The following is a 24,180-nucleotide window of genomic DNA, read 5'->3' on the forward strand; positions in this document are numbered from 1 at the left end:
GACCCGGCAGCATTTCTCCCAATTGATCGTGATATTGGGCCGATCAGCCTTCCTCTCCGACGGCAGAATTGACGTCAGGGAGAGGAATGCTGGTCGACCCGAAGTAGGTAGAGCTTGGGGCGGCGGCGGCTTTGGAGCCTGTTCCCCGATGGCAGCGTGATTGGCAGTGGCTTGGGGGAGGGCAAGGAGAAAGAAAGAAAGAAGGCAGGCAGGGAGACAGAAAAAAAGAAAGGGGGCATGAAGAAAGAAAGAAAGAAAGGGCAGGAAGAGAGGAAGAAAAAGTTGGGGGAGGGGAATGAGGTCAGGAGGAGAGGAAGCATACAGGCTAAAAGAAGGGAAGAAAGATTGGATGCACAGTCGGAAGAAGAAAGTGCAACCAGAGACTCATGAAATCACCAGACAACAAGGTAAGAAAAATGATTTTATTTTAAATTTACTGATCAAAATGTGTCTGAATTTATATCTGCTGGCTATATTTTACACTATTGTCCCCTTTTACTAAACCACAATAGAGAACTAAAAACTGCTATCATGGTTTAGTTAAAAGGGAGGGGGGTATTTGTCTGTTTTTGTATGGTTGTTACTGAGGTGACAGTCCATAGAGTCATCTGCTTAACCTCTTTGAAAAAACCCTGGAATAGGAATGATTATTAACATTTTCTCTGCGTACAGTGTGCTTTGTGGGGTTTTTTTAAATTTTATTGTTGGTAGATCATTTTGACTTGGTCATTTTAAAAGTAGCTCACAAGCCCAATAAGTGTGGGCACCCCTGCTCTAGAACATCGCTCCTTAGTTTTATCAAGTGGTGCAGTGAGGGGCCAGCACTTTACATCTTATCACCTCATTCTTTCTTTTTTCTCCTCATGTACAGCACGGTTCTTTATTCTAAGCAGCTCTGGCACTAACAGTACTACGGGTGCCTTATGCTACTTTCACTACCACTTGAATTCAGGTTCGGCATTTTATCATGGTTTTGGGTTTTTATTTAGCTTTTCACCAGTATTTTCATTTATTTATTAAAGCAGCATTTTTTAACAGGCCGATACCCCTCCCCTATCAGTGTACATTCAGTCCACTGCTGACACTTTTTTGGCGCCTCTTTCAACGGATCAAATATCATAGCCCCACTGTTGCGTGTTCACATTTATTCTGCGTACGAGTTTATCTCATCAGTGCAGAGACCTTTTCGGTAAGTCCATTTTACTCTCCCTTTTTTACTTTCCCAAGTCCTGTGGTTTTATTCTTTGGTTTTAATAGAAGCTCATTTGTACAATAGTTTAGATCTTTCCCAGGTTCACTTTTCATCTACCTGGCCGGCTTGTCTTTCAGCTACTATCGGCTTATGTTTTCAAGATACACTCTGTATTATCAACTGTTCACTTCCCATATGTTTACTTTTGCCCTGTTTAGGTCTATATACTGTTTGTAACCAGCCATCATTTTAAGTATGTATATGCCCTATTTTAGGGGGGGTTAACTTCTTTTAGCATGTTGTTTCATTAATTCTGAGTTTGGTGTTACAATATGTTGTTCTTGGTTTTTAGTTTACACATTATTTATTCTTTTCTATGACATGTTCACATCACAATTTTACTCAAAAGTATAAATAGGTATCCATATTCAAGTTTCATCACGGTGCTCTGGTTATCCCAGGAAAAGCAGGCAGCATATTCTTTACGCATGGGTGACGTCACCGACGGAGCCCTCGGTACGGACCTTTTTACTAGAAAGTTCTAGTTGGAAAAACACACGTCTTCTTCGCTCCGCGGAAATGAAGAAACTGGGGACCACGCTCTCCTCCGTCGGGCGAGAAGGCACTCGCGCACGCGCGGTGCGGCCAACTAGAACTTTCTAGTAAAAAGGTCCGTACCGAGGGCTCCGTCGGTGACGTCACCCATGCGTAAAGAATATCTGCCTGCTGTCCCTGGATAACACCTGTTACGGTAAGTAACTGTGCTTTTTGGCTCCAGTATTTGTCACTTCATAAGAAACATAGAAGATGACGGCAGATAAGGGCCATAGCCCATCAGGTCTGCCCACTCTACTGACCCACCCCCAAGTCTACTATCCTAGGGATCCCACTCCTGGTGACAGGTTCCCTTGGCTTAACCCTCTAAGGGATCCCACATGGGCATCCCATTTGCTCTTAAATTCTTGCACGCTGTTTGCCTCGATCACCTGCACCAGGAGCTCGTTCCAAGGATCAACCACTGTCGGTGAAGAAATATTTCCTGGTGTCGCCATGAAATTTCCCGCCCCTGAGTTTGAGCGGATGCCCTCTTGTGGCTGAGGGTCCTTTGAGAAAGAGAATCTCTTCTTCCATCTCGATACGGCCGCTAATATACTTAAACGTCTCGATCATGTCGCCTCTCTCCCTACGTTCCTCGAGTGAGTACAGCCGCAAATTTTTCAGCCTTTCCTCGTACAATAGATCCTTGAGCCCCGAGACCATCCTGGTGGCCTTCTGTTGCACCGACTCTACTCTCAACACATCTTTTCGGTAGTGTGGCCTCCAGAATTGCAAATGAGGCCTCACCATGGTTCTGTATAATGGCATTATGACTTCAGGCTTCCGGCTGACGAAACTCCTGCGGATGCAATCTAACAACTGTCTTGCCTTAGATGAAGCCTTCTCCACATGATCAGCAGTTTTCATGTCTGCGCTGATGATCACTCCCAAGTCTCGTTCTGTTGAAGTTCTAGCTAAGGTCTCACCATTCAAGGTGTAAATTCTGCACGGATTTCTGCTGCCGAGGTGCATGATCTTGCATTTCTTAGCTGCCAGGTCGAGGACCAAAGCTCCAACAAATGTAGGTCCTGTGTCATACTATCGGGTGAATTGCCATCTCTCACTATATTGCATAGTTTGGCGTCGTCAGCGAATAACGTTACCTTACCTTGAAGCCCCTGAGTTAGGTCACCTATGAATATGTTGAAAAGGAGCGGGCCCAAGACTGAGCCCTGCGGTACTCCACTGGTCACCTCCGATGTTTTAATGAGGGTACCGTTAACTACCACCCTCTGAAGTCTGCCACTCAGCCACTTCCGTCCACCAGGTCTGGCTATCCGTTACAGTCTCATATTTTAAAGACTCACTCGTTATAATTAGCGGTGATCCACACGTCTCTTCGTAATGGACATGTCCGATTTTAGCATTTGGATCTTAGTACTATGGGTTTGGTCTTTTCTGGTTTTCTTTCTATAGTCTGCTTTTCGTCTGGAGTCTTTTGAGTTTAGAATTACATTTTATGACATTTTTGTGGTTATAATTGTATGGCATGTCTAAATCGGTCAAGTTATCCATTCTTTTTATTATTTTTTGTCCCCTCATACAGTGGCAGACCGCTCCGGGTGCCAGCCCTAGGGGGGTACACAGCCGGCTGGATCCAGAACCTTCCAAGCTGCTCTAAATGGCACCTGCACCTAAGCACGGCTGCCGTACTTATTCTGAAGCAGAGTCAGCAGCCGCACTGAAGTGCAGGAAGGACCAACGATGACTGCATTTGCCGCCTCTGCCTCCGGAAGACGTAAGTGACGTCGGGAGGGGTGGACCGGCAGCTGCAGTCATTGCGGAACCTTGCCGCAACTCCCTGCGTCTGCCGGCCCACCCCCTCCAACATCACTTACATCTTCCAGAGGCAGAGGCAACCTAAGCAGTCATCATGGGACCTTGCTGGTTTGGAGGGAGAGAGGAGTATAGAAGGGTGGTGGAGGGAGAAAAAGGAGGTTAGGGTGGTATGGAAGGGTGGTGGAGGGAGAGAAAGGGGGCAGATGCTGATGGAATTGGTGTACAGGGAAAGGAGAGAGAGACATAAGGGGGAAAGATACTGGATGGAATTGGGTTGAAGGGAAAGAAAGGGGGCAGAATCTGATGGAAGGGGGGGGAAGGGAGAGGAGAGAGTGAAATGCCAGACCATGGGGGTGTGGGAGAGGGAAGGGAAGAAGAGGAGAGAGATGCCAGACCATTGAAGGAGGGAAGGGAAGAAGTTGGATGCCAGAATAATAGGGGTGAAGGGAGAGATGGAAGGGGAATACAAGGAGAGAAGATGCCATATATAGAAGGGGCAGAGAGAGGTAGACAGTGGATGAAAGGAAGAGAGTGACAAGACTATGAGGAAAGCAGAAACCAGAGAAGACAATGTAGAAAAAAAATTATATTTATTTATTTTTTTGCTTTAGGGGAGATGCATTGCTGTTTCTGTGGTGTTGCATTGTATGCAGAGTCCAGCTTCTTGGTGGTTCAATTTAACCTTTATCTATGTTTTTCTATTTTATCTCCCCTTTTACAAAACTGTAGAGCGTTTTTTTAGCACCGGCCATGGTGGTAATTGCTCAGAATTCTATGAGAGTCTGAACTGTTACCACCATGGCTAAAAAACACATTACAGTTTTGTAAAAGGGAGAAGGGTTAGTTTGTGATTACATATTCCATACTAGGCAAAGGTGTTTTCTGTGTGTTCAAAAAACATGGTTTTCAGTTAGGATTGACTGTGTAGGATTGATCTGTACTAGTCTGGCTTGTTTAGTTTTACAATGGGTGTATTGATGTTGTACTGCTCACTGCAGTATGTAAGATGCTGCCTTTTCCTAGGTACACTCTTGTGTGATGTGTGGATTGTTACTAAAAATCATGTTTTTCATACAGATGGGGGGGGGGTGTCAAAATACGATGGGCCTTGGGTGTCATATGCTAGGTACGCCACTGCGCTAGTGAGCCCAATGAGATATGTCGCCAAAAGCACGAGCTCCAGCGGTGAGTCCCGACTTTGTCTCATAAAAGGCACTTGTGTAGTCCCGGCAGCCCACAATTGAGGTTTATTTTTTCTCCGTTTTTTCTATGATTTTGTCAACTGTTCTTTTTGTCATTGTGGTGTGAATGAATCCCTGCTGCTACTATTATTTACTTAAGTTCAACTTTGGACATTCCCGCAAAACTTCCAAAATCAGAGGCTGAGAAACAGCTATTTTCAAATGGGATGTCCAAATATATATATATTTTTTTGAAAATCCCCTACTTGAACATCTTGGCTGCCATAATGTCTAGGCAGCTAGGGCATCTAACTTTATTTGCCATTTTCAACCACAAAATCGTACAAGTTAGAAACATCCACATCAGTACCATTTATACGTGGGAGGGGCTAGTATTGTAATGAACTGGCCATATAGACATCCCAGTCGAGCAGTGGGGCACCTTAGAAAGCACTCCTGTGAACCTCACATAAAGGGTATCGGATGTATATCTCACCATAACCCCCTTATTGTTCATGGTGATCGCTCCAAAATTCCCCTAAACCCACCTGTCTCCCACCCCAATTGCCCTTATGGCTGCAGGTGGCACTTATATGGCAGTATAGTAGGTGTTGTTGCCACCCCCTAAAAAAATATGAATAAAACAGTACATAGCTGTCTCTAGCACAGTAGCATCTGGTATGGAAAAGGTTAACAGAGCATCACACAGGTGTCTTAAGTAACCTGGTGGGTGGGCTAGTGAATATAGAGAGAAGGACCCAGGCACATAAGACACTCTAACCACTACATTTATGGTGGAAAGTGTGAGGCCACCGAAACCCACCAAAATCCTACTATACTGCCATATAAGTGCCAACTGCAGCCATAAGGGCTATTGGGGTGGGAGACAGGTAGGTATAGTAGGTTTTGAGGGATCACCATAATTATAAGGGGGTTATAGTACATGATCAAGGTTTTTATGAAATAACCCTCCATATGATTAACTAGAAAATGATTATCAAGGGAATGTGTAAGGTAACAATGAGGACACAGGTAGGAAAAAGAGAACAGAGGACAAAGAAACAACTAGAGGCCTTCTCTTTGAGGAAAACTTTTTAACCATATCTGGGCTACTGGCAACCTTCATCTGACTTCAGTGGAGAAAAGTCTTGGTAGAAAATCACCCCTGGCCATATTTTAGCGCACATTAACTTTTAAACTGGAATTGTTTTGTTTCTGCAGGCTTGCAAGTACTACAATCAGGGAAAATGCAAGAAAGGAGCAGATTGTGAATACCTGCATGTGTGCAAATACTATCTGAATGGGAACTGCAAAAACGGGTCCCACTGCAAATACAAACATGATGACAATTCAGACTCTGACAGTGAGCAGCCACAGACAGGTAAGAACCTGCTTGGATCCAAAACTGAATTTTAGACTGTTGCTTTGGCTTTTTTTTTTTTTTATAGATCTGTGGTACATGAGCATGGCGGCAGCACTGAGCCTCCACAGAAATAAAGGGATAAAGGTAAACCAAAAACTCTTTATTGCTTCAGCCAAATAAACCAAAGCCTGTTACTTCACAAGCTGGCATTTGTCTAGAATTATACCTGATATACAGAAGCTCAGACAGCCTTAAACAGTCCCAGACCAAACTCTGGTCGTGACATCAAGATGTTCATGGAAAAGACTAGTCTTTCCTTAGCAATTTTCTATTCTCTTACACATATAGAGTGGAGGGGCAGTTCCCTAGGCCTATATACAGACACTGCAGCCCTTTCTTCCTTGTTTTGGGCCTCCCTGTTCTGTTTATGCTCTAGGAATTTTACCTTTCTCTCAGACTGAGCCCTGCCCTTCTTGCTAGCTGTCCTTCCCAGTGAGGGAGCCCCATAAATAAAAACTCGGACATATATTAGGTCTTATGTGCAAATTCTAGACATTCTTTGACCTTATGGATCATAATTTTATAAACAATTTTTACAATTTAGAGAGAAAATCGCATCTTATAAAATTAAGTCATGTGCAATGCAAGCTGTCATTGGTGCTAATTATTTGTTATTCAGTTAAATTGCTTGTGCAAATTGGGTTAGTTAGGTGCCATCGACTCATGTTCGAGTCCTAGCAACTTGATAAATTACAGATCTAAAAAGAGATCGGTTTTGTGCTAGTCTGGTAAGGTCCTCCAGCGTCATATTGCTGAAGAGCTGTCAGGTAAGATTTGCCTCTTTGTGGATGATACCAAAATCTGCACTAGAGTAGACACCCTGGATGATGTGAAGAACGTGAAGAAAGACCTAGCGAGACTTGAAGAATGGTCTGAAATTTGGCAGCTAAAATTGAATGCTAAGAAATGCAAGGTCATGCATTTGCACTGCAAAAACCCAAAGGAACGGTTATGACAGAAGAGCGGACTTGGGTGGGATTGTATGTGATGATCTTAAGGTGGCCAAACAGGTTGAAAAGGTGATGGCGAAAGCTAGAAGGATGCTAGGGTGCACAGGAAGAGGTATGGCCAGTAGGAAAAAGGAGGTATAAGACTGGTGAGACCTCATTTAGAATATTGTGTATAATTCTAGAGGCCGCACCTTCAAAAAGATATAAAAAGGATGGAATCAGCCCAGAGGAAGGCTACTAAAATGGTGGGTGGTCTTTCTCATAAAGCGTATAGGGACAGACTTAAAGATCTCAATATGTAAACTTTAGACTGGGAAAGGCAGGAGAGGGGACATATGATAGAGACATTTAAATACCGATGTGGCATAAATGTGCATGAGTCGAGTCGAGTCTCTTTCATTTGAAAGGAAGCTCTGGGATGAGAGGGCATACGATGAAGTTAACAGGCGATAGGCTCAGGAGTAATCTAAGGAAATTTTTTTTACAGAAAGGTTGTAGATGTGTGGAACAGTCTCATAAGAACATAAGCAATGCCTCCGCTGGGTCAGACCTGAGGTTAATCGTGCCCAGCAGTCCGCTCACGCGGCAGCCCAATAGGTTCAGGACCTATGCAGTAATCCTCTATCTATACCCCTCTATTCCCTTTTCCAGCAGGAAATTGTCCAATCCTTTCTTGAACCCCAGTACCCTACTCTGTCCTATTATGCCCTCTGGAAGCGCATTCCAGGTGTCCACCACATTGGGTAAAGAAGAACTTCCTAGCATTCGTTTTGAATCTGTCCCCTTTCAACTTTTCCGAATGCCCTCTTGTACTTTTATTTTTTTGAAAGTTTGAAGAATCTGTCCCTCTCTACACCCTTCATGATCTTGTAAGTCTCTATCATATCCCCTCTAAGTCTCCTCTTCTCCAGGGAAGAGAGACCCAATTTCTCCAATCTCTCAGTGTATGAAAGGTTTTCCATACCTTTTATCAGACGTGTCGCTCTCCTCTGAACCCTCTTGAGTATCGCCATATCCTTTTTTAGGTACGTGACCAATATTGGATGCAGTATTCCAGGTGCGGGCGTACCATCGCCCGATACAACGGCAGGATAACTTCTTTCGTTCTGGTAGTAATACCCTTTTTGATTATACCTAGCATTCTATTCGCTCTCTTAGCGGCTGCTGCTCACTGTGCCGTCTGCTTCATTGTCATGTCCACCATTACCCCCAAGTCCCTTTCTTGGGTACTCTCCTTCAATAACATGCCTCCCATCGTATAGTTGTACCTCGGATTTCTGCTTCCCACATGTAATACTTTACATTTCTCAACGTTGAACTTCATCTGCCATCTCGTCGCCCATTCCCCTAGTTTGTTCAAATCCCTTTGCAATTCTTCGCAGTCCTCTTTAGCTCCACTAAATAGTTTGGTGTCGTTTGCAAATTTTATTATTTTGCACTTCGTCCCCGTTTCTAGATCATTTATGAATATATTAAATAGCAGCGGCCCAAGCACCGAGCCCTGCGGGACCCCACTCGTAACCCTCCTCCAGTCCGAGTAGTGGCCCTTCACTCCTACCCTCTGTTTCCTACCCGCCAACCAGTTTCTGATCCATCTATGTACATCTCCTTCCATCCCATGGTTCTTCAGTTTCCGAAGTAGGCGTTCATGGGGTACCTTGTCCAAGGCTTTTAGGAAATCTAGATATGATTTCTATGGGGTCTCCCGGAAGAAGTAGTAGAGACAGAGACTATGTCTGAATTCAAGAAAGCTTGGGACAGGCACGTGAGATCTCTTTGAGAGAGGAAGAGATAATAGTTACTGTGGATGGGCAAACTAGATGGGCCATTTCGTATTTATCTGCAATCATGTTTCTATGTTAAGCAGTGATAAACATGATTCTTAAGGTGTGTATAATTTTTATAGAATCATGCTTAGTGCCGTAGTAATTGGCGTAGATTTTGTAGGCAACATATTTACTGTAGAATTGGGCCCTTAATGCATATTAGTAAATACCTTCCTACATAAGTTTGCACAAACCAGAAAAAAGAAATCCAACTACTTTTAATTAATTTATACAGTATTAACTTCCTAAAAAGACCTGGCTTGCTTTCACCAAGCAATCCATGGATCCATTCCCCAGATAACTTAAGAGACCTATTTTAGAAAGCATAGGAGAACAATTTTTCAAGGAATTTCTGCAGTGAAAACAGTGCTCTACTTACAGAAAGACTTGTGTAAATTGACCTCCTGAAATGCACATGAAGGCGGAAGGCCCTTGGTTTACCCAGACTGGGTAGAGCTTTCTGTGGGGTGCATTTTCGAAAGAGCTTAGTATTTGCATGTATGTTTATAAGCATAGCCAGTCCCTCTGGAAAGTGGAGTTTGGGCAGCTCCAAGGGTTACAGAGGGTGTGGAGAGAGAAACTTGAGTATGCAACCCTTGGGGTCAGGAAGATTGGCTCTTCAAGCTGGATGTTCACTCAACCCTTCCATTTCTTTACTTCCAAAATGTTTATATATAGACCATATATAAAAATATTCTTAACTGGGGAAAATCAGAATCTTTTGTCGAGACTTTCTTTCTTCAGTCCATCAACTCTTTCACAAATCTCAAATCTTGAAAAATACTTGTCCTGCTGTTGAACTTGGAAAGGAAGGATATTTTCCTTTCTTCTCCAAATCCTCTCAAGGAACAGGCTAACAGGCATGCTGCCTCTCCTACTCTTTTGTCTTTGGTTGCCACAAAGGAAAAAGGGTTTTGGCAGTACATTTGTGCAAAGCATCGATTCTGGTGGGGAAGGAACACTGTTAGTCCCCAGACACATCTAAGGCAACATTTGTTTTCTTTAATTGCATAGGCATACTCGTTTTACTTATTTCTTCGACTGACCCCTGATTCAGGCAGGTAGGCCAAAACATGGCCCTTGTTGGGTCCAACAATAAAGAAGATTTTTAATTGCCCAGAACTTGAAGACCCTTTGTGCTTTTGGGGGCTTGCAGTCTTCCTAAATAACATGATTGCTTCCACTGGTTTTATTTCAGTCTGGAATTTCTTGAAAATGTGTGTTTAATGTTGAAAAGGCAGTCTTGAAGAGCTCAGCTCACAATATGCCTATGTCCTTTCTCGTGTCTGTAAAACAGGCCATTCTAGATCCAATGAATACCAATGGCAAATATCAAATGGGGAAAAATGGCTGAACATTGCCAATGACTGGGTGATCGAAGCACAATATTCACTACCGGGAGCAAAAGGAATAACTATTTACAATACTAGATATGGGTAAGTACAGTTTTATATTTTTGAAAGATAGGATGGTTGTTGCATTATCTAAGACCCATTTTTACATAAACGATGCAATCAGAATTCAGTTATCCAGGTTGGAATGTGCTCAGTTTCAGCAGTATTTTACAAAAGATTCTGCCAAATGCAAAAAGCCTTTTGTAAAATACCTATAAAGACATGCAGGAGGACAGATATTTCTTGGCATGCACAGCAGGAACAGCCATTGATGACATAGCTCCGACCACACTGTTTCCTCTAAGCTAAGTGGGAGTCTTCCGATTACATTGCTGCCCTGTGGGGGGGGGGGGGAAGGGAGTGCTTCAATATTGTGTTTTCAATCACTAAGGACAGACAGGTTCCCTGGCATCCTGTAAAGTCTATCTGTCCCTCACCACTGAAAATATGATTGTGAAACAGTAACCCCCCATGGGCAGGACTATAGATGGAGGACTCCCACTCAGCTTAGAGGGAGCTACTTTATTCAGACTTTATTTCAGTGTCTCACAAACTCTCCGGAGCTGTGGCACACTAAACTCGGGGCTGTGGCTGGATGGCATCTGGAAATACACAGACGATGCGATGACATCACATGTGTGATGTTATTACGACGTCCAGATGGGGTTCTGAGCCACCAATGGAGGAGGGGGTGTTAACAGAGGAGAGGCGCCAGCTGACTTCCTGCAGCACATGCCTCTCGCCACGAGAGACATGTCCTTTAGGCAGCTGGAGCCTCTCCTCCTCACCGGTGTCTTGTGGCCACACCACACAGTTTGCAATACACTGCCTTATTTCTTGGATTAACTGTGATGATATTTATAGGGGCTTAAAATTTAGCAAAATGCTACAGCACTTCTACTTCTACTATTTATTGTTTCTGTAGTGCTGAAAGGTGTATATTTAACATGCAATAAACGGTCCCTGCTCAGAAGAGCTTACAATCTAATTTGGACAGACAGGACATATAGGGTTGGGGAGTTTTTTGCAGAGAGAATGACAGGATGGACATAGGTATCATATGGTGAACGAGAGTTAGGAGTTGAAAGCAGCTTGGATTTGAATACTGTTAGAGATGGAGCTTGACGTATTGATTCAGGCAGTCTGTTCCAGGCATCCGGCACTGGAAGATAGAAGAGACGGAGTCTGGAGTTAGCAGTGGAGGAGAAGGGTACAGATAAAAGGGGCTTACCTGATGAACAGTTCACGGGGGGGGGGGGTGGCATGGGGGAGATAAGTGAGGAGAGATATTGGGGGGCTGCAGAGTGAATGCACTTGTAAGTCAGTAAGAGGATTTTGAAGTGTTTACGGAATTGGATGGGGAGCCAATGAAGTGACTTATTCCAAGACACATACCATAGCGTCTAAATATTTCCAACAGCCTGCAAAATAAACACGAACCGCTTTTAAGAAGCGATCCCCATTCCTGGTGTTTTTTCCTCCCCCCCTCTTCCCTTTAATTAATTTGTTTTTAATGATGTAATTAAATTTTACTGTCTACTATTCAAAGCAATAAACAGAACTGCACCTACCTACCTACACAACCGCCTAAATTGAAACCTCACATCCAGACTAAGGAGAACCCAGACCCCATTCTCCTACCCACTACTCAAGGGAACTCAGCGCAAGAAGAACTATTCAGCTACGCAGACGACTTTACAATCATTATCCCATTCACCCACTCTATCTCAGAAACCATTCCCAATGCATCCGCTGCCATAAATGAGATGGAACAATGGATGACTGATTTCAAGCTCAAACTCAACCTAGAAAAAACAAAATTCTTCGTTGCCTCTCCTCACGCGCTTGACAATAAAACCCCATTATGCATCAATAAACTCAACTACCCTATCCAGCCCACCATGAAGATATTAGGTGTCACTCTAGACCAATGTCTAACAATGAAGGAACAAGTGGACTCCCTATTCAAAAAGGGTTTTCTTACTCTCTGGAAACTCAGAACCATTAAATCATACTTCGATACGTCAACATTCCGACTCCTAGTACAATCTCTCCTACTGAGTCAACTTGACTACTGCAACATCGTCTACCTAGCAATCTCACAAAAGAATATGCAAAATGCTGCGGTCAGACTTATCTTCGGGCTGAAGAAATTCGACCACATGACACCTTACTATCGACAGCTGCACTGGCTGCCAACGGAAGCCCGAGTAAGGTTTAAATTTGCCTGCCTCTGCTTCAAAGTACTATACGGCCTTACCCCCAGGTACATAACCGACCTTTTCTCCTTTTCTAATAACAAACACAAGAGAAACACACACTCAAAATTCATTTCCCCTCCAGTTAGAGGTTGCAAAATGAAAAAACACCACGAACACCTTCTCTCCCACCAAGCAGCCTTATGGAGTAAAGACTTAGACCAACTGCTCTCGCTCACTACTTACGGGGAATTTAGGAAACGCCTAAAAACATACCTATTCCAGAAATAGCTAAACAATTGATCCGTTCTCCCCTCTCTCTCCCCCATCAATTATCCCCCTGATTTTGCATCACTGTGATTTATATAATCTGTTATCTTCATCTAATTGCAATTTTACTTTGCTTAAAATGTACTTCTATACTATTGCCTTCTTAAGGTCTCTGCTCTCTTTATTCCCTCTGAATATCTGCAAATTGTATTTCGCTGAATGTCCAGCATCCTTGACTGTAAACTGCCTAGTAGTCGCAAGATTGTGGCGGTATAGAAGAATAAAGATTATTATTATTATGACGGCCTCCTAGCGACGCAGGCAGCGAAACTTGACCCCTCTATCTCCAACCAGCTGACAGCAACAAGTGACTTTAAATCATTTCAAAAAGAACTCAAAACTCTGCTATTCAAAAAATCTTTAGAGTCCTCTTAACTCCCCTAATCTTTAGAGTTCTCCTCCCCTTCCCTGCAATCTCCCCGTTGTCTCCCCACCCCTCTTGCTATCTTTCCTCAATTGCTCCTCAAAGCCTAATTTGTAACTTCCTGGAAATGTCCAGCCATCTTCTAATGTAATCCGCTTAGAACTGCAAGGTACAGGCGGAATAGATTATTAACTTTCCCCTCAAGCTCATGTTCGTATTTGTAATTTATCTATTTAATGTTCACATTCCCTCCCCCTACAAAAATTTATTTTAACCTTTCATTTTTAGCATTGTAAACCGGCCAGGTGCACCTCGATGGTCGGTATATTAAAATTAATTAAACTTGAACTTGAGGGGGTAATGTGAGTACGGCAGCTCTGGCAGAATATAAGTCGTGCAGCAGAATTTTGAACGGATTGAAGGGGTGAGAGTCGTTTGAGCAGAAGACCTGAGAGAAGCGAGTTGCAGTAGTCTAAGCAAGAGGTGACAAATGGATAAGGGTTTTGGTAGTGTGCTTGGAAAGGAGAGGTAATGTTATACAGGAAGAAGCGACCAGCTTTACCATTTGTTTGGTTTATTTATTTATAATAATAATAATAACTTTATTCTTCTATACCGCCACAATCTTGCGACTTCTAGGCGGTTTACAGTAAGGACAGCTGGATACACAGCGAAATACAATATGCAGATATACAGAGGAAATACAGAGAGCAGAGACCTTAAGAGGCAATAGTACAGGAATGCAATTTGCTGAGCAAAAATATAAGATACACATTTTGGTAGGTAATTTCCGACAGGACCTGTTTGGTTTTCAAGTTACAAATCAAGACTAAGGGCTCCTTTTACGAAGGTGCGTTAGGGCCTTAACGCGCAGAATAGCGTGCGCTAGCCGCTACCGCCTCCTCCTGTGCAGGCGGTAGTTTTTCATCTAGTACGCACTAATCCGCTACGTGCGCTAAAAACGCTAGCGCACCTTTGTAAAAGGAGCCCCAAACTTGTACAGAAAGCCGTTTAAAACATGAAAGATAAATGTTTTGCTTAAATCAGCTCAAGTTCTCAATAAGATCCAAAATGTAAGTTGAGCGGAGAAAAAGAAAACAATAATATTTCTAGAAAACTAATGCATGTTTAATTGAGATACAGGCATCAATTATTTCATATTTTTTCCTTATCCAGTCGTGATAAGGCTTGAAGAAAACATATTTTTGAGAATTGTAATGTATTATACATTTGCAAGGGTGACAAAGATAAAAAGTTGCCCCAAGAGCTATAACACCAGGTTTTAATAGAACAAATTCTCATCTACGCCTCTGTGTGTCTCTTGTCAAATCAGGAAACATTTGTAGCTTAAATCCTAGGAATTCTTTTTGCTTATTTTTGAAAAATAGTCTCAACAACCAGTTTTTATCCGGTGTAAGGGCAACAGTCACTTCCAATGTTGCAGGAGTAACAGCTTCCTTATCGGATTGTTCCAATAATGCTGAAATATTTATTGGTTCTTGATTTTTTTTTTTTCCTGTTGCTGAGTTGTACTCGGCAAGAAATAAACCTGCATAAATGGAGGTAGTGAAGCCTCAGGGACTTCCAGTACTTCTAATAAATAACGTTTTAACATTTCCCGAGTGGTTACCAATGTAACCCTAGGGAAATTAACCAGTCTGAGGTTATTATTCTGAGAAAAATTTTCAAATGTCTCTGTCTTTCTTCTTATTAATGTTGTCTTTAATTAGTGTCTCTTGTATTTGATTTGAGGATTTTAATTCTTGTTGTATGTTAAAACATAAGAAGTTGCCTCTGCTGGGTCAGACCAGAGGTCCATCACGACCAGCAGTCCGCACACGCGGCGGCCCATCAGGCCCATGACTTGTACGGTGATCTTTGTCTGAACCCTTAAATTCCCCTTGGTCTCTATCTATACTCTCTCTATATCCCATCTCTACCTCTATCTGTATCCCTCAATCCCCCTATCTTTCAGGAATTTATTCAATCCTTCTTTAAAACCCCGTAGTGTACTCTGTCCTATCACAACCTCCGGCAGCGCGTTCCAGGTGTCCACCACTCTCTGAGTGAAAAAGAACTTCCTAGCATTGGTTCTAAACTTGTCCCCTTTCAGCTTCTCCAAGTGCCCCCTTGTACTTGTGGTCCCCAATAGTCTGAAGAATCTGTCCCTGTCTACCTTCTCGATGCCTTTCATGATCTTGAAAGTCACTATCAGGTCTCCTCTGAGTCTCCGCTTTTCCAGGGAGAAGAGCCCCAGCCTTTCCAACCTGTCTGCGTATGGAAGGTTTTCCATACCTTTTATCATTTTCGTCGCTCTTCTCTGACCCCTTTCAAGCATCGCCATGTCCTTCTTGAGGTTCTGCAAGGAAGTCAGTGAGTCACCAATTTCTGTTTTATTTGATTAATTTCTTTTTCTTGTTCTTTTATTTTCCCATCCATCTGTATAAGCTGAGGATTCACAGTCTTTGCCAAGTTGGCAACCAGATCCCACAAAGCATCTAGTGTAACTTCTCGGGGTTTTACAATAACTGGACATTGCAAATTTATATTAGTAATAACTTGCTCCCAACTGGCAGCACTCCTCCTCGTCCGTTCTTCTGGGTAGGTCCAATCCCTGATGTTACAATTTCCTCATCCATATTCAGGCCCCCTTGTAATATCTGAGAGCCTGAATCAATACTCGCCTCACCGTTCCCCATAGCCTCCAGGGGAGGTTGCAGTCCGACTTCCACCCGCCGGGAGATAGTGGCTTGAGGATGTAGGGGAGGTGCTCTCACGTTGGGACTTAATGTTGTTTCTAAACCCTGAGAAATCATCTCCATCCCACTTCTCTGGAGTGTCTCTAGCGGGGGCGTCATTGACGAAACTGAGACGCCTTGCATGCACCTCATCAATTCCTCAATGTTGACGAAGACAGCTGTACCGGAGTTCCGCGAAGCTCCGGCGGCACTCTTCCCTCTCTTCTTCCACCTTTCCAGGTATTTATTGTGATAAGAATCACCAACAAAGCTAATTTTAGAGCAAACTTTCATAGGTGTATCACTCAGTTAAACACATCAGCAGCCATCTTGGATAGGCACTTGGACTTTTTTTGAGCTTTAGCAGTTTGTTTGATCTGAGCGGAGAAGGAAAGAGAGGCGTCAGAGATGACCCCGAGGATGTGAGCTGATAGGACAGGGAGGAGAGTATTGACCACAGACATAGAGGACGGGGGAGGGAGGGGGTTTAGGCGGAAGGATAAGGAGCTCAGTCTTAGCCATATTCAGTGCAGTTATTTGGTAAAGAACATTGCAGAGACCATGCAACACCATTTTTTAAAAGGTTTCACTGGCTTTCAGAGAAGTATCAAATTGAGTTTAAAGTACTAATGTTAGTTCATAGGGCATTTTATGAATATTGTCCATCATATTTTGCACTAGTGGCTGTCCTGTGTATCAGGTAGAGCATTGAGATTATTGTCCAATTGTAGATTGGTTATATCACCCTTGTCTAGGGCTCGATTAGGATTTTTTGGGTTTTTTGTCTTTTATTTGGCTGTCCTCTGCCCTTAAGAATAGGTTACCTATTTCATTATAGACTGAAATTTCATTGAAGAAATGTAAAATATTTCCAAAAACAATCTAGAAATCAGTATTCAAACTGATTTAATCAGCCAGTTTTATAAAGATCACTTAGCATTAAGCAACCTTTATAGAAAAGCACCATCGCACAGATTACTTCACCCAACTGAGGGTACAAGATCTTTTACGCTGCTGAAACCTAGGGCTCCTTTTAAGAAGCCGCGTCAGCGGCTTCAGCGCGCATGACTTTTCATCACGCGCTAACCCCCGCGCTAGCCAAAAAAAACTACCGCCTGCTCAAGAGGAGGCGGTAGTGGCTAGCGCGCGGTCTTACGTGCGTTAAACCTCTACCGCGGCTTCGTAAAAGGAGCCCCTACTGTAAAGCCCCGCGCAACGAATGGCAGCTGGGTATGTAAATGACCCTTTTCTATAACACTGCGCCTACATTCAGAATGCTCCTTTCCTGGCCATGCCCTTTTCTGAGTTGCATACAAGACAATTTAGGCATGCAGTGTTATAGAATTCCAAATCCAACAAGAATAGGCACAGGAGATGTCAAATCCAACCGAATGGTCAGAAATCCTTTAGTTGCAGTTTGTATCAAAGTATAAAACAAGCAAAGTTCCAAAAGACAAAGTCCCGACTAGGATCCAAGTTTCGGCGATACCATCGCCTTCTTCAGGGGACAGTTGTAAATGCGTCGGCATCTCTTCATCCAAAAGAAGCGGCAGAGTGAATTCACGGGCGGGCAAGGCTGAAGCAGCCTGTTTAGAGTGCTGCCGGCCTGACGCTGCTTAGGGAGATATGTAGGGCTCACTCACGGTTGGCGGGGTTCGGATGGGAGGGAAGGATGGTGGTTCGGTTGTGTGGCGGGTGCTCGGGGGGGTGCTCGCTCAAGAGCTGCTGCACAAGGGATGGGAGGGAGGGAAGGGAAGCTGGGCAAGGGTTCTGCTGCACAAGGAATGGGAGGGAGGGAAGGGAAGATGGGCAAGGGTCCTGCTGCATAAGGGATGGGAGGGAAGGGAAGCTGGGCAAGGGTCCTGATGCACGAGGGATGGGAGGGAGGAAAGGATAGAAGCTGGGTAAGGGTCCTGCTGCACGTTGGATAGGAGGGAGGGAAGCTGGGCAAGGGTCCTGCTGCACGATGGGAGGGAGGGAAGGATAGAAGTTGGGTAGGGTCCTGCTGCACGAGGGATGGGAGGGAGGGGAGGAAAGGAAAGAGGAAGAATTGGGGGGAAGGGAGAGATGATCATGTACATATCCTGAAAATAAGACCTAGTGTATTTTTTGGGCCTAAAATTAATATAAGACACTGTCTTATTTTTGGGGAAATATGGTAGTAGTACTGGCGTATTAACCAGAAAGCAGCATTGAATATCTATGTTCTAATCTAATCTAATCTAATCCTTAGGTTTGTATACCGCATCATCTCCACGTTCGTAGAGCTCGACGCGGTTTACAGTAGGAGAAATAGGAAGGAACTACAACAGAGGGTTAGAGGTAGAAGTGTGAAGAAAATTTAGAGGACTTGGGATGCCAAGATATAAGAGTTTCCTTGATTCCTAAGTTGGAGGGAGACTTATGTTATATTTAACTGCTACAGCCAGCATTTATAAAACCCTGACCGCAGTGGATGAATAGAAATCTGAGACCTACCTTCATTGCTGAGCGTTCCTTTCAGATCATTCCTTCTCTGTACTGGTGACTGAACATTTTGTATTTTAAATTCTAATGCGCGTATCATTTTGCTTGGTTTCAGAAAAGTCTACATAGACTTTAACAGAATGAGAGTCTTGGGAAAAAATCTCCGAGTTAGACGCAAGACTGGGAGAAATGACAATTGGCGTTGGTATTTTCGAAGTGACAAAGCTTGGGCTAAATATGGAAAAAAGGTAACACCCAGAGGGACTGTTTTTTGCTTCTTTTGGACTAATTGGAACCATAATATGGCTGTACATAGATATCAAGACAAAGTCTCTTCAGATTATGTGACTGTCAGGATTTGTTGTTTTTCTGTGAACTTTATGCAAGAATTGCCGAATGCAATAATTGTTTATATACCGCAAATGCCTTAAGAAAGTTCATTGCGGGTTATAAATGATAAAAATGGAGACAATATCCAGAATTATAAAAATAAAATCCGAATCAAAGTTACTTCTCCTTTAACACATATTTACTAAACAAATAAGTTTTCAAAGCCCTTTTAAAAAGCTTTTATAATTATTCATGGAAATTAGACAATCTCGTCAATTTTTCCAGGATTTCTAAACTTGATACACAACTGTATGTTAATTTTTGTATAGTGAATGTGAGGCTTGGAAGTTATAAAAGGGGTTTGTATTAGGGTGTTATAAGGTAATTGAAATCACCCATTATTACTGCGTTACCCAGTTTGTTTAGCCTCACTAATTTAGTTCAATCACTGTTGCTGAGCGACTAAAATGGTTAAAGGGCTGGAGGAGTTGCCATACAGTGAGAGATTGGAGAAATTGGGCCTCTTCTCCCTCGAACAGAAGAGATTGAGAGGGGACATGATCGAAACATTCAAGGTACTGAAGGGAATAGACTTAGTAGATAAAGACACGTTGTTCACCCTCTCCAAGGTAGGGAGAACGAGAGGGCACTCTCGAAAGTTGAAAGGGGATAGATTCTGTACGAACGTAACAAAGTTCTTCTTCACCCAGAGAGTGGTAGACAACTGGATTGCCCTTCCAGAGTCTGTCATAGGGGAAAACACCCTCCAGGGATTCAAGACAAAGACAAGTTCCTGCTGAACCAGAACGTACATAGGTAAGGCTAGCCTCAGTTAGGGGCTGGTCTTTGACCTAAGGGCCTCTGCGTGAGCAGACTACTGGGCACGATGGACCACGGGTCTGACCCAACAGCGGCAATTCTTATGTTCTTATTAATATAGGGATCCTTTTATCAAACCACGCTAGCGGTTTAATGCGCATAATAGCGCACGCTAAACCACCAGCCGCGCTAGCTCCTCTTGAGCAGGCGGTAGTTTTTGGCCAGCGCAGGGGTTAACACGTGATGAAAAGTTGTGTGCGTTAACCCTGCTAGTGCGGCTTGATAAAAGTAGCCCATAGTCTACTTAACATGTACCAAGAAAGAGATGGCCGGGTTCTAGACTAATCCAGAACCCGGCGGTAAAATTGATTTATGGCCTAAGGAAATATGATCACGTGACACCCTTCTACCGTGAATTGCGGTAGAGGCTCGCGTTTAAGTTGGGTTGTCTCTGTTACAAAGTTGAGTACGGTATTGCTCCAATCTATATGACTGATAGATTCCTTATAGCATCCTATAAATATAGAAGAGGATCAATTTTTCCATCAAGGATGTAAGAGTAAGAAATCTTTGGAACATACATTAGCATTTCAGGCTGCTTTCTACAATAGGGAATTTCGACCATTGTTGCGTAGTGCTTGTTCTTATAAGAACATAACATAAGAACATAAGCAGTGCCTCCGCCGGGTCAGACCGTAGGTCCATCCTGCCCAGCAGTCCGCTCCCGCAGCGGCCCGAACAGGTCACGACCTGTCTGAATCACTAGAAGGGGCCCCCTTGCCACCTTGGTTTCCCATTGAGTCCTATCTTCCCATCGAAGTCCTAACACTTTAGAACTCAGTTGAAAACTGATCTTTTGTCAAAGTATCTGACAAATTAAGCTATATGATTCCTATGTTATTTTATCACTAATCTTTTGTTAATCGCATTGAACGTATGGCTATGCGGTTTATAAGTACGATGTTATGTTATGTTTCTGATAACATTTCGGCATCTGTTTGTTCATCCTGGCCAGGTAAAATATAATACACTTTATCACTATCCTTTTCCCCTTTACGCGTGGAATTCCTACCTATAAGGATTCCAAGGTGTGTTTTTTGGTTCCTCCAGAATTTTTAGTCTTGCAAACTATCAGCACGCTAAACAGTTGGCTGCGGCTGGAGGGCTCCCGGAAGTGCACGGACGTCGATGCAGTGATGTCACGCGCAGGTATGATGTCATCACGCTGACGTCTGCGCGTGCGTGAAGTCCCTGAGCTGCCAGTGGGGGTGCTCAATTGGAGAGGCGCCAGTGCTGACTGACCATCTACAGGACATGCCTCTCTCAGCGAGAGGCGGCATGTTCTGTAAGCAGTCAGACACAGTTTGCGATTCACTGGTCTATTTGACTCAAGGCCCTACTTATCATATAATGCTACTCCTCCACCAATTTGATCCACGCTATCATTTCAATATAATTTGTACCCTGGTATCACAGTGTCCCATTGGTCATTTTCCTTCCAGGTCTCATGGATGCCTATTACATCTCTCCTATCTTGTTTCTTAGGCTTCTGGCATTTCTATACAATGTTTGTCATTCCTATTTATAGCTTGCTCGGAAGTTTACATGTTTAATTTGCTATCTTTAAAATCAGTCTGCTCAACTATGGTCTTTATTGTAACCTCGCTAACGGGATGACCTATCTTCCTTGTTTTGGTGACATCTTTTAAAGATACCTTACTGCGATTGCTCCGAGCCATGCTCTTTTGAGCACCCTATCAGCCTTCCTTCATTTTCTTCTGTAAATCTTTAAAAACTTTTCTATTTGCTAAATATTTTGAAAATTAATCTCCTTGCAATTTTAGCATATTTTTATTAATTATTGTTAACCATGTCGAGCTTCCTCTGGTTGATGGCCCGGTATATAAAGCTAAGTTTTAGTTTAGTTTAAAATCTGCTCTATCTCCTTTTTTAAATGTTGATGCCAGCTGCTTGATTCCACCCTGGTTAAGGTAGAAACATAGAAAGATGACAGCAGAAAAAGGCCACAGCCCATCAAGTCTGCCCACCCTACTGACCCACCCCATTAAATCTGAATGCTGATGACCTAGTTCCTTAACTCTCGTAGGGATCCCACGTGGATGTCCCATTTATTCTTAAAGTCGAGCACGTTGGTGGCCTCGACCACCTGCACCGGAAGTCTGTTCCAGCGATCTACCACTTCCTGGTGTCACCATTAAATTTCCCTCCTCTGAGTTTGAGCAGGTGCCCCCTTGTGACCGAGGGTCCCTTGGGAAAGAATATGTCATTTTCCACTTCGACACGACCTGCGATGTACTTAAATGTCTCAATCAGGTAGAGCCCATCTGTGTGGAATAGGATCCCCCCTCCCCCAGAATGTTCCCCAGTTCCTAACAAATCTAAAACCCTCCTCCCTGCACCATTGCCTCATCCTGTCTCTTGGGTCCTGCGTGAGCAACGGGGAGCACTGACTATGTTACCCTGGAGGTTCTGGAATTTAGCTTTCTACCTAAAAGTCTAAATTTGGCTTCCAGAACCTCCCTACCACTTTTCCCTATGTCTTTGGTACCCCTATGTACCAAGACAGAAGGCTTTTCCCTCAGCATAGCTTAAAATCGTATCTGGGTAATGAGTGAGATTCACCACCTTCACACCAGGCAGGGAAGTGGTCAAGTAATCCTCACATCCACCAGCCACCCAATCTGTAATCAAATCTACAGCTACAATGGCCATTCTAACCCTTCCTTTCTAGGCAGAAGCTTCCAGAGACACATCCCTGGTATGAGAAGATATTGCACCCTATGGAGGGTAGGTCCTGGCTATTGGATCACTTCCTCCCTTTCCACGGAGATGATCTCCCTTCAGGAGACCTTTTTCCTCTATGGTAGCACAGATGTTATCATATTGGAGATGGGACTTCTCTACTATACCCTTGTAAACCTTCTCTATTCCCTGACTGCTAGGAGCTCTTTGCATTGAGTACACACATATGACCTGTCACCAACTGGGAGATAATCAAACACGTAACACTCAGTGCAAAAGACTTCATAACCCCCATTTCAGGGCTGGATTGGTGCCTGCATCTTAATATTGGTGATTTTTTTGTTGAGTTACTAAAGGAGTGGGAATATGTACACTAAGGCCCACATTCTTTAAACGGCATCTCAATTGTAGGTGGCGGTAGGTGTCCTACTGCTGTCTAACCAGCCAATCGGGATGCACATTTTTTAATAAGACCTCCTGAGGCCAGGCCGCCTACATTGGAGGTGCCTCTGAGAGCCTAGGGAAGCGCGCAAGCCCGCCTAAGCTTGCCTAAGGCTAGGCATGGGTGTGGTTTGGCCCAGAAGTAGCCTTAGGTGGACCTAGGCAGCTGTACACGTCTCCCTAGGCCAGTGGGTACATTGTAAGTAGATGCGGCTGCTGAGCTTGTCGTGGCAAGGGAATTACTTACCAACTCATTTGAGAGAAGAAACCACCCAGGAGAGATTTCAAGGTGCCTTCAAAAGCTTTCTGTATGTAGATGCTTTTGATTCGTGACAAGTTTAAAACTGACAGATTGACGCAATCTCCGCAAGCACTATCCTGCCTCTTTTAAACACAGTGGTATTTTAGGCAGCGTTCAATCCCTTCCCTAACGTTTTAGCCCGTGTATGTTCTTTTCTTGAAAAATGTCATTTCTACCCTTCATTTCTAATAAAAATATTCACAGGTCTGGTTGGTTTTATTTTGCCTTCAGCAAATGCATGTCGTTACAAAAAAATTTTGGATAAGACCTTAGAGCATTCCAAGCAGGATTAATGAATTCATGTTGGAATCTTCTTGTTTCTCCATTTCTTACTATCAATTTCAAAAGGTCTTAAAACCCACTTATTTAAATAATACGTTATTGATTTTCATATTAACATGTAGTATATGTACTTCTAATCTTTTTATCTATACTTATTTTAGTTTACATTGGTTTTTTATTCATTAGTTTTAATGTTTGTATTAGTTACTTAGAATTTTATTATATACTAGTCTTTAAGCCCGTTACATTAATGGGTGCTAGAAAGCAGCCCCCTTTCCCTCTCCCCCTCCAGTTCCTCCCTGTCTCTCCGTAGCCCCCCTTCTGTCTTCCCCCCCTAAGCAAAATGATCTGCCTCCCAGCACACCCCTCCCCCCCGAAGCAGCTCCCTTTCCCTCTACCCTGCCAATTCCTCCCTGACAGTGTCTCCGTGGTCCCCCTTCTGTCTCCCCTCCCAAGCAAAGCTGTCTGCCTCCCAACACACCCCTCCCCCCCAAAGCAGACCCCTTTCCCTCTACCCCTCCAATTCCTCCCTGACTGTCTCTCCGTGGCCCCCCATTTTTTCTCCCCCCCAAGCAAAGCTATCTACCTCCCAGCACACCCCTCCCCCAAAGCAGACCCCTTTCCCTCTGGCCCTCCAGTTCCTCCCTGACTGTGTCTCCGTGGCCCCCCCTTCTGTCTCCCCCCAAAGCAAAGCTGTCTGCCTCCAAGCACAGCCCTTCCCCAAAGCAGGCCCCTTTCCCTCTCCAGCTCCAGTTCCTCCCTGTCTCTTCGTGGCCCACGCAATTTTCTCTTCTCATGGTCTGGCC

General features: G+C 43.7%; 1 protein-coding gene across 1 annotated transcript in view; it reads left to right on the top strand.

The window, feature by feature from the left end:
* Positions 1-24,180, top strand: part of LOC117363647 — a 135,028-nt gene that overhangs the window by 6,656 nt on the left and 104,192 nt on the right. Inside the window, exons 3-5 of the mRNA XM_033951738.1 lie at positions 5,971-6,130; positions 10,246-10,384; positions 18,554-18,686. Coding sequence (XP_033807629.1) covers positions 5,971-6,130; positions 10,246-10,384; positions 18,554-18,686 — 432 coding nt within the window. The remainder of the gene's footprint in view (positions 1-5,970; positions 6,131-10,245; positions 10,385-18,553; positions 18,687-24,180) is intronic.

This window comes from Geotrypetes seraphini, chromosome 7, assembly GCF_902459505.1.
Source record: "Geotrypetes seraphini chromosome 7, aGeoSer1.1, whole genome shotgun sequence".
NCBI lineage: Eukaryota > Metazoa > Chordata > Amphibia > Gymnophiona > Dermophiidae > Geotrypetes > Geotrypetes seraphini.